Source organism: Denticeps clupeoides, chromosome 19 (assembly GCF_900700375.1).
Source record: "Denticeps clupeoides chromosome 19, fDenClu1.1, whole genome shotgun sequence".
Lineage (NCBI taxonomy): Eukaryota > Metazoa > Chordata > Actinopteri > Clupeiformes > Denticipitidae > Denticeps > Denticeps clupeoides.
Genome location: NC_041725.1, coordinates 13,034,799 through 13,045,611, shown reverse-complemented (window position 1 = coordinate 13,045,611; position 10,813 = coordinate 13,034,799). Strand labels below are relative to the sequence as shown.

The following is a 10,813-nucleotide window of genomic DNA, read 5'->3' as shown; positions in this document are numbered from 1 at the left end:
GGGTCAGGACGTTTCTTAGCGCGTGTAATCGCTCGGGTGGGATACGCTGAAGGCGGTTTATTTTTTTTTTTCCAAATATGAGGAGAATTTTTGTGCTGCTGGATTTTAGTAAGACAATATTGGTCACTTTATCAAATGTGTCTGTGTTTTGATGGCTTAGTGGGGGAACAAATGTAGAGTTTTTGTAAAACCAGAGGCATTTTTCTGGTAAATGCTTATTCAAAAAACACATATATATGATCTTTGCTAGAGTTACTGTTAGGTATAGACTTAAAACACAGGTTGGTGCACATTTGTGACATAAAGTCCCAAATTGATAAGAAAGGGACTAAGTGTAAAACAAGCAAAACCAATTCTATTCATAAGGACGAACGTAACAGGATTTCATAAATACTGAAATACTGAATGGTGGGCTCTAAGTCGCCTATATTTATCTGTATGTTCATTTCTGCAATGTTTGACCAGAATTTTAAAGAAGGGGCAGATTCCGCAGCAAGGTAGATTGATATTTGTCCAAATCTGTCATGTTTTTTTACTTGATTTTTTTTTTTGCTCAGATTAACAGCTGTCACCATATTGGTTTATACTGGTGTCTATATTATTTGAGAACTTTGTTCCACAGGTATCACTAATGGTCCTCACAAAGTTATAAAGTCACCAGTTGTGTGTATGAGTGCGTATGTGGCATCCGCGGCCCGATCCCAGGCTGGCGGCCCTTTGAGGCCGCATCCCTCCACGGCGCCCCCCTCGCTCCCCCTCTGCCTCTCCGTGTTTTATGGGCTGTGTGCTGCGGTGCTCTGACCTCCCTCTCACCCCGGTGCCACCCAGCCGGTGCGGGACCCAGGCGTGCCTGGGCCCTGCCAAAACCCCACAGCGCCACATCTGCAATCCATAAACGCCAGCCACTCTCTCTCTCTCTCTCTCTCTCCATCTCGCTCTCGCCCACACTGCCACGGCTCCCTCCGTCTCCGTCTCTCTCTGAAACTATGTTCTTCTCCCTTCCTGTCCTCCTTCGGATCCCCTTTCTTATTCCGCAGAGGACTCTCCTTTGCATTATTTGATTTAATTGACCCCTATTGCTCGGCGAGGTCTTCTCTTATCTCCCACTCACCCCCCACTCCCCCGCTGCCACCCTGCCTCCCTCTCCCCCGCTTTCTTTTCCTCCCACTCTTTATCCGCATCCAACGGAAAAATCTCTCACCCATTATATCTTCAGTGGGAGCCAGCTGAGTGTGGTGGCAGTGAACTGGGAACCACAGGACATTCCAGATCCGGGCGGCCCACAGTCACCCTGCGTTAACCCCTCATGGCCATAAGCGGCACGCCGTACGTGAAGATAGCCCTCCGACTTTAAATAAAGACAATCGTTTATTTGATCAATTCAGACATGTACCAAGCAATATGCTTCACCGCATTCAATTAATTCTGTATACAAAATGCAACGCGGTGTTGAGTACCAATTATAATACAACATAAAGTTTGGTAGAGTGATTTTGAAGAAGAAAAACCCATCAAACTTGAAACAAGACGTGTGTAACACATCTTCTTTCAATGCCCGCAGTGCAGTGTGTGTGTGTGTGTGCGCACGCTTTTTATCAGGAAATGAATTGAGCGTTTCATCTAAATGGTCCAGGGCTCCAAGCTCAGCCCCAGGCAATAAAGGAGTATTAGTCTTGCGCGTGATTGTTTTATCATTATTTTGACTCTCCTCAGCCGTAATCAAAGTCGCAAGCGAAGGGAGGAGGAGGAGGCGGGGTGCGCGTATTGAACTTTTGATACCCTATTTCTTGGATCACTTTCCGTTCTCCAAGCCCAAGTCTTCACCTTCCCGTTCCCAGACATATTGGCATGCGTCTGTGGTGGAGTCCCAGCAGAACCCGGGGATGAATCATGTAGCCGCGAGCATGCAAGAGACCCGTTTTATGATAAATATTACAATTCATAAATCATTTGTTTCTCGGAGGAGCTAAAAGGCAATGAGTTGGGAGGGGGGGGGGTCTGGGAGGCTTTTGGGATCTGAAGGGAAAACAGAGGGGTCAGACTCTTGGCGTGTTGAGTCTGAATGGTGGTGAAAAGAGGGCTGCAGGTCGGGGAGACCACCAGGGAGAGGGAGGGGTGTCTGTGGGGACACTGATATGCAGGACGGCCAGTGCCTACACTCCAAGGCGGCCGTGTTTTTCAGCCACACGCATTCATGAGCCAGGATTATTACGGAGTTGTGTCCCACCATCTCTGTCTGCGTGTGTGCGCGCAGCTCAATAACTCACTAGGGACAATTACCCGCCTGCTCCCAGCTTTATCATAAACACCGATAGCAAACTGTGGGCTCATTCCGCTTAATGTGACATTTTTGTGGCAGTTCTCCCTCCCACCGCGAGGTTACGGTTTTAGTCCTGAAGTATGAAATAAAGCTAGTCAAGACTGTATTTATTCTAGCTGTTTAGATGCGGTTTTCTCCAACACACACACACCACCGGAAGACTGCAAGGTTTTCAGCTTTTCAGTCTTGTCAAGAATTTACACAGTTCCCCACTCAACTAACACTAACTACTAGAGTGTTATACAAGTCTAATAAAATAGGTCTTTCATATTCAACAGATGGTACTGGAAAGTGGTTAAAAAGATAACTTATCCCCCTTATTCACGGTTGGTTTCCAAATACGAAGCCACATTGCAAAAATGTGCAAGTCAAGTTCAAATTGCACATATTATTTTTACATTTGAATTGAATGAATTCTTAAACGCTCAGAAACTCCCCTGTAACCTGCACCACCTGTACTTATAGTCGCCTACACATCCAGCTCTTTTAGACTGTTCAGGCTTGTTAAACGTGGGCTCAACACATTACAAAAAAAAAAAAAAAAAAAAAAAAAAAGCCTTCAGCCAACAACAGCGTCCATGAAACAAAAAAAATCACACCAGTGCACGTCTGACATCTAGTGGTCACGGCCCACCCTCACCAGGCAAGACAAGGGGAATAAAACAAATACATATATACGATTTATTGATTTTGCTTCAGTTCTCTTTCATGCACATTGCACACGTTCAGTTCTCTGCAGTTACTCCATCTCCTCGTTCTCGTCCACTGACTGCTCCTGCTTCACCCAGGGCAGAGGGAGTGGCACATAAGGGTCATACGTCCAGCGAGGGTAGACCCTCTTGTACAGGTTCATCATCACGGTGTCCTGAGAGCGCAGCTGGTTGTCAAACACACACTTCATGTGCCCATGTGTACCTGTGACACACACAATCACTGTTTGAGATCTGACCCTAAGCAATGGTATCTATATCAAGGCTAATAACAACATGGTGGCTATATAGGTTGTAATTACTAACTACTACACACCTAAGGGCTCTTTAATATGTCCTCTTCTGCCCCATTTTGTGCGTAGCTCCACTGGCTTAAACCACAGGATGTCATCTGTCAGAGGGCAAGAGAGAGAGAGAGAGGGAGGGAGGGAGAGAGAGGTCAGACAGAACTGGAAAGAAATCAGGAACTGGAGGTAAACTTTAGAGCCAGACGACTACAAGGATATTAAATCCCAATACACATGATTCTGTGACAACAAATTGCAGCAGGTGAGAAAGAACATGGACTCCCCTATCATGTTCATGGAGATGTATACGTATTTATGACTCAATTGTTTAAGATTACATAGCAATTTGTTATTTAAAATTAGTTACATTACAAATTATTTATTCTATTTATATATCTGATAGTCATCCTGTTATTTTTTTGATGAGACATTATGGAAATATTTATTTATAGAATATGCTGGACCCTCTGAAATTAACACCAAATTGTTCAAAATTATTTTTGGGGAAAATGATTTGTAATGTGGAACAGCCAACACTGCTGACTAGTTATGTAGCTCTTAGAGGCAAAAAACTGCAGAATGGTGTAATGGGTTGAGTGCCCCAAAGTTCTCACCCCTGTTGAAGAACATGTACCGGACCACAGCAGAACGCCGGTTGATCTTGAAGGGGTGTCCGCTCAATACTATCCTCTTCAGTACCACCCGCTGAGGGTTGCAGCTCAGCAGGCTGCCGGTGGCAACCAGATCCTGCATGCCTGGAGGAAACGGAGGGTCACCTGTACTTTTCGCCCAATTTCACACAGGAACCCCGATTTTCAGGATCATGTTATCACCAGTACCGTTGTCTCTCTGCTTGAAGACAAGCACTCCGGCAGTGGGGAAGGTGATGGGAGCATACACAGACATCACAGTGGGGGCGTCGGCCCGCAAGAAGCGCTCCATCTTGTGCTTATCAGCTGGGGACACAGCCAATCACAGGAGAGATCTAGAATTTAGTCAGTCACTCTCACAACATAGGTTGGGGGAATTAATCATTTGGCTCTTATAAGTATAACACATGAAATAGTTTAATCTAATCTAAACCTTTATTTAACCTGGCAGGTACACTATGAACAAAATTCTATATATAATTATCTGTAAAACCATGAATAAATTTAATATAGTCTTGATGCATGCTCACATGCATCTGTGGGCAGTGTGTATAGGTGTATGAAGGGTGTGTTCACCAATGTCTGGCAAATCTTTTAAATATTCAGCATTAATTTATTGATAGCTAATGAACTATAGGTGAAAGGTGAGGGAACCCGCATCAGAACAAGATGGTCTGATTTGTAGTAAAAAAAAATAAAATATAAAATACCAGCAGTGTGCTGAGAGAAGGTTGGGGAGGCACGGAAACGTCTGAACCCGCACTGAAACACCAGCTCCTCTTTGGACTTTATGGGCTCTGTGTTGCTGGGGTGCCGGTGGACCAGCATGTGCATGACCGACATCTACAGAAAGGGAATTGTCATGTTCCGGTTAATGTGAGGCAGTGCTTCACAGTATGATCATCTGAGTTCAGCAAATACCTTCTGTTCATGAGGCAACAGAGAAACAAGCAGCAGCGGCCGACCCCGCTGGAAACTCTCCATCACTGAAGGAGGCACGTCGACCACATGCAGAGTTACATACCAGCCCACCTAGAGTCCACGGAGAGCAGAGATTAGAAAACAATTCTCACCAATTGAGACAGACAGACAGACAGACACACACACACACACACCATGGCCCCTTCTTCCTCTTGTGCTGCTTCAGCCACTACACGGCGTCGTGTGCGCTCAAAATTCTGGAACTGGAAGATGCGAGAGTAGTCTGGAGGAAGGTTCTCCATGGGATCCCAGGGCGAGGAGCGAAAGCTTTTCAGGCCTCTGTAACGCTGAAACCTGAACACACATGCACCCAAATTCTTCATACAATTTCACACTTCCCGAGGAGCATAAAGACATGAAAATTATTTTGCTACAGACCACTTGGTTCTCTCTGTACTGTAGCTGGGGATCTGTTTATGAAACACATGTGGCCTCTTACCTGGTCCTGGCTGGAACGTCTAAGGGTGTGTCGATCTCATCAGGGAATATCTCATGGGCCCGAGCTTCACGATACCGCTTCAACCCTTCGCTCTCCTCAGCCTCGTCCATGCCTTCGTCATATTGCTGGTCGGTTCCCCCACGGCCCGAGGAGCTCAGCTCTTCCTCTTCCTCCTCTGCCTCGTCCCCCGAAGCCCCGTCTGATCCACCATCCTGACAATCACAGGCCAGCTCATGTTAACTTCACAAGAACTCCAAACATTCTGTTTAATGTTGTGGATTTCAGGAAATGTTCAAAGACCCTCCCAGCACACAACTGCCACCTCAAAAGGGAAACTTTTGAAGTTCATCACTAAATATAATGATGTCTGTCTTCAGACAAGCTTGGGGCAAGGATGGAAATGGAGGGCAAGACTCTCTGCAGGGGAGAGCCCACCCCCAACCTGAACAATCGCAGGTGCAATAATAATAATAATCATTGTCATCAACTGTACCACTTCCCCCATTGTTAACATCTCCTTGAAGAGGTTCTCTCACACACACACAAACTCAAAGACATCAAACGCAAGCTAATCGAACCAAAAGAAAATAAATGAAGTGGCAGACTCCTATACATGAAGAACTTCCCTCCCGTTCCTTTCAAGCCAGGGCTGATATAAATAAATGGCCACCCCCTGCCCCGGCTCAGACAGGAAGCTGTGTCCAAAGAGCAGGAAGACAGGAGGCTTCTCCCGGGACCAGTGTTCCAAACACTATTGTTGCGGCAGGCAGCCTGGCACAGCAGACGCTGAGAAAACAAACTGTGGCCGCGGGCGAGCGGCGCAACCACAGCGGGGTCACGTATGCAGTGTTCCGCCCGACCCCCCGCTCGACCAATCACCCTCTGCCTGTCCCGCAACACCCAGATCGCCAGTCCATCCTGTCTGACCACACGATGCCTTCCTAGACTTCCATCACGGGCCTCTGAGATCTCCGTGGAAACGCTCAAACAAAACACACTGGACTAGCACACACTCACGCCCTTCCATAGGTATGAAGTTAACTCATTGCCTTCCTCCACACCGCAGAGCCATACATTCAACACCACTCACCCGTTCATCCTCGTCGGCCTCCTCCATCATATCATCATCATCATCACAGCTGTCATCACAGCTGTCATCACTCGCCTCTCCAACCTCGTCATCTACAATCCATGATGCCTGGTATTCTGATGTTCCCTTTGGTACCTTCAAAACCCTTCTGTTCTTTAGTTCCTCTGTAAAAGGGTTCAAATACAAATAATACACATTAAAGAACTGCACTTTATGTGTATAAAATATGCCAATTAATACACCGAGTACTGTATAGCAACTCAGGCATTTAAAAGCTATATAATATGACCTAAGAGCATATTTTGCATATTTAACTGTTCAGTTGTATAGTAGATAAGATTATTGCATTCAAGTGTAAACTGTATACATTGCTGTTCCCCAACCTTTAAAAATGGAAGGAAATACATTAATTTCTATTACATCAGTGCTCAAAATAGAATACATAATTTATATTTATGAATATATTCTCCAAGTACTATGTCACCATATTGACCGCCTGATTAATTGACCCTTCAATGCCCTTTACCCTCAGCCTCTTGAAGCTCCTCCTCTGTAGGCCAAGTCTGCTCCCGGTCCATGGGGTCCACCTCGGCCTCTGTCTGGAGGCTCTCCCTCTGAGCGGGATCTGCTTTCATCAGCACCCGAACCGCAGGCCCATCACCCCCATCCTGCAGGACAACAAAGGCACATCTTCACCCAGACTTCCACCTCTACATTCTCCAGCAAATCAATATTAATATTACTAATGACATCGTTATAGAATGTGGGAAATTAGGTTTGTTATGCTCACAGTCATCTCAACATCTACTTTTCCTGGCTTTGCTGGGTGGGGCTGGGTGAGCTGGATGGGCAGGGGGTCGGTGGGTGCGTCGATCTGGCTAAGCTGAAAGTCCCCGTGACCAACAATGTGAATCAATCTGTTGACCTGCAGGGGGCAGCCACGCACATACCCAGAAACCCGCAGGGTCCCAAGGCCCATGGGAAGAGCGTTGGGCCCATTATCGGAGCAGGTGGGCATGTAGGTGACGCACTGAGCCAGCAGGTGTGATCGCCGCGACCGGAATCCCAGCCTCCGCTGCTTCTGAGAGCCGAGGTGCCGTAGAAGCAGCGCGGCATCCTGCTCCGTGTCCAGCGGGAGGAGGCGCGCATCAGGGAAGCGAGACTCGGTCAGCCTGGACAGGGCCCGGCGACAGTCTGCCCGCTTCTTTACCGGCAGGGCGGCCACACCCTGACATACAAGAACTGCAAGAGACAAAGGCCACATGTGAGAAATCGATTACAAACTATAGTGCTTGTAATGTGCAGCTTTCCTCATCTTCCTATTTATTCAGCCTGAATTGGTTGGTAACAAACCCATTAATGGAATTTTTTCAAAGAAAATCATAAGCCAACCACAAAATTTGTGGACGTGGTCAGATGCTAGTCAGACTACACAAAAATTACATATTGACAAACCATATTCATGTTATCAGACAGCAATATAAAAATCCATCTCACCATGGCTTGGTAACCCCTGGGCAAAAAGACAAGAGAGGCAGTACTCCCCATAACTGTCCCAGCCTACTGCAGCATCCAATACGAACACCAGACTGTCTGCAACTTTTGCCACATCCAGCAGAGTGTGAAGGTCAGCTTTAGGGAAAAGAACAGAGGGAATACTCAGAAGGTGAGTCTCAACTGCTTAGCAGGGCAGTGGTGGCCTAGCGGATAAGGAAGCGGCCCCGTAATCAGAAGGTTGCTGGTTCGTATCCCGACCCCACTGAGCAAAGCACACACTGCTCCCCGGGCACCTGTCATGCCCACTGCTCACCTAGGGTGATGGTTAAAAGAACATGTGCTGTGCTGCAGTGTATCACAATGACAAGCCCTTCACTTTCACTTTAAAGATATAATATAAGCGAGCAGGTTGAATATAAACAGGCTTTTGTCACTCACACTAAATTCAGTCCCGTTTTAATAGTTGTAAACCAGTTTGCTTGCGTAAAGTGATTTGTTGCACAGCTAGGTAGGAGTTATAGGTAGGAGTTTTTTTTAATGGATTTACTTTGGTGAATGACAAAAACCTGCGATTTTTGACCATACTGACTAAACCCTGTTATCAGTGCAAATGAATTCACTTAGCTGGAAAAAATAGTCCATTACATCAGTTGTATGTGGAACGTTCAGAAAAATCTGAGGTATTGAATTGACTTTCATGGGTAAAAAAATTGGCCTTTTTTTTCCTTTATTTGGCAGCCATTATCCAGAGTGACTTAAGTAACTGCTGCAGTCACTGTCGGAGCAAACATTCTGGTTCTCTCTCTCTCTCTCTATATATATATATATATATTTTTTTTTTAATTTTTTTTTTTTGTGGAGTTATGTACTTAACAAAAAGTGGAGACCTGGCCTCCACAGTCACCGGACCTGAACCCAATCAAGATGGTTTGGGGTGAGCTGGACCGCAGAGTGAAGGCAAAGGGGCCAACAAGTGCTAAACACCTCTGGGAACTCCTTCAAGACTGTTGGAAAACCATTTCAGGTGACGACCTCTTGAAACTCATCAAGAGAATGCCAAGAGTGTGTAAAGCAGTAATCAGAGCAAAGGGTGGATATTTTGAAGAAACTAGAATATAAAACGTTTTCAGCTATTTCACCTTTTTTTGTTAAGTACATAGTTCCACATGTGTTCATTCATAGTTTTGCTGCCTTCAGTGAGAATCTGTAAATGGTCATGAAAATAAAGAAAACACATTGAATGAGAAGGTGCGTCCAAACTTTTGGCCTGTACTGTAAATGCAAAAGAAGTTATTTCTAAGTGTTAGGGAGATCAAATTAAAAAGCAGCATCATGACAGCAGTACGGCAGTCACCTGTATCCGGCCGCACAAAGATGAACCTGTGCTTGAAACGTGGAAGGACCAGTCCAAAGCAGTCCTCGGTCCCCTGCGTCACCCGCACCAGTCCTCCGCCCCCCTCGGCCCGCAGTAACCGCGCCACGGACGCCGCGTCCGCCGAGGCGTGGAGGGTCACCACGGCCACCAAGTGAGGGGGTCCGTCTCCGCTGCCCAGCCGCCGCTTCTCCGCCAGAACCTGTTCGGCAGACACGTGAGACGAAGCCGCGACGCGAGCATAAACACCCGGCCCTCCTCCTCATCCTCCTCTCACCTGGTCCTTCTTATTCCGGCGGAGCTGGCCCGCTTTGTGTCGGCGGTCCATCTTGCTCAGCTCCCTCCTCTGCTTCTTCGTCACCGCCATCGCCGCAACTCTGCCTGTTGAGAAGCCAGGCAATTTACCCGGCACACGTGTTCGTCGCGCAGCTTTAAAATGGACCCCATTCTCACCTTTATTCTCCCTCTCGACCTCCCCTTTCGTTCGGTGCTTGCCATGTTTGTGCGTCTTGTTCTTCTGCTTGTAAAGCCCGGCCCTGTGCGCCTGCTGCTGTTCGCCTCCGGCGGCCATGCTTCCTCGTGGGCCGCAAACTTTGTCGGTGACGTCATTCTCCTGCGCCGTAGTGTTGTTCGCAGGCCCGAGCGTGGGCAAAGCTATGAGCGCCATCTGCTGTTGCGGCACTGGCAATGCAATTTTAAAGTATTCACAAAATTAAAAAAACTAGATATATAAATATGTGAAATGTTTTTTTTTTTTCATTTTTTCATTTAAGGAATAGTTTAGGGCAGTGGTGGCCAAGAGGTTTGTCATGGCTGCCCACTGCTCACCAAGGGTGATGGTTAAACGCAGAGGACACATTTTCACTTTATTTTCATTTTAGTGGGGTTTGAACCTGTGAATGCATGGATTGTACACTACTAAAGATACTAGATACTAAAGATACTGACATTTCACACACACGCACACACACACACATTTACATTTAAGGCATTTGTCAGATGGCGACTTACAACACGCATCCAGGGCGACTTACAACATGCTTCCATGTTACCATCAATGAAGTGATCAATTCTGGTACACTAGGACCCCCAACTATGAATACAATCGTTTTATTCACTATTATATATAATTTATATATATAATTCACACATGCATACATTTACAGCCTTTATCTGAGGCTCTTATCCAGAGTGATTTACAATCAGTAGTTATAGGGAAAGTGGTGTGTGTATATACACATATGTGTGTGTGTGTATGTGTATATATACAGTAATCGGCATAATATTGATAAATATATCTGTTTTGTTGGTGCTGAGACGATTAACATATTTTATTTTTGCTCCCTCATTTCCTTTTCTCTCTTTCTGTCGCTTCTCCCTCTGGCTGTGTTAAGGGAGGGGTTCTTCGGTTCATATTATTTCATACACTTTTGCAGATTGTTTTCTACGCATCTTTGTGTGTGTGTG

At 46.1% G+C, this 10,813-nt stretch overlaps 1 protein-coding gene across 1 annotated transcript; it reads right to left on the bottom strand.

The window, feature by feature from the left end:
- Positions 1–2,987: 2,987 nt before the first annotated feature.
- Positions 2,988–9,954, bottom strand: tsr1 (TSR1 ribosome maturation factor). The gene is made up of 15 exons (XM_028961947.1): positions 9,800–9,954; positions 9,624–9,727; positions 9,329–9,548; positions 7,975–8,109; positions 7,268–7,719; positions 7,004–7,145; positions 6,478–6,641; positions 5,388–5,599; positions 5,083–5,242; positions 4,889–4,999; positions 4,678–4,810; positions 4,157–4,273; positions 3,932–4,072; positions 3,347–3,421; positions 2,988–3,235 (listed from the first exon to the last, which is right to left on the bottom strand). Exons 1-15 carry the CDS (start codon positions 9,915–9,917, stop codon positions 3,060–3,062), a joined length of 2,460 nt encoding a protein of 819 aa, XP_028817780.1. The 5' UTR covers positions 9,918–9,954; the 3' UTR covers positions 2,988–3,059.
- Positions 9,955–10,813: the final 859 nt, after the last annotated feature.

Coding starts and splice junctions, on each gene's coding strand:
- tsr1 (XM_028961947.1), bottom strand. CDS start 9,917: ATGGCCGCCGGAGGCGAACAGCAGCAGGCGCACAGGGCCGGGCTTTAC. Junction 5,000..5,082: donor AAGAGGAAGAAGGGGCCATG/GTGTGTGTGTGT, acceptor CGTGGACTCTAG/GTGGGCTGGTATGTAACTCT. Junction 4,073..4,156: donor CTTCAAGCAGAGAGACAACG/GTACTGGTGATA, acceptor CGTTTCCTCCAG/GCATGCAGGATCTGGTTGCC.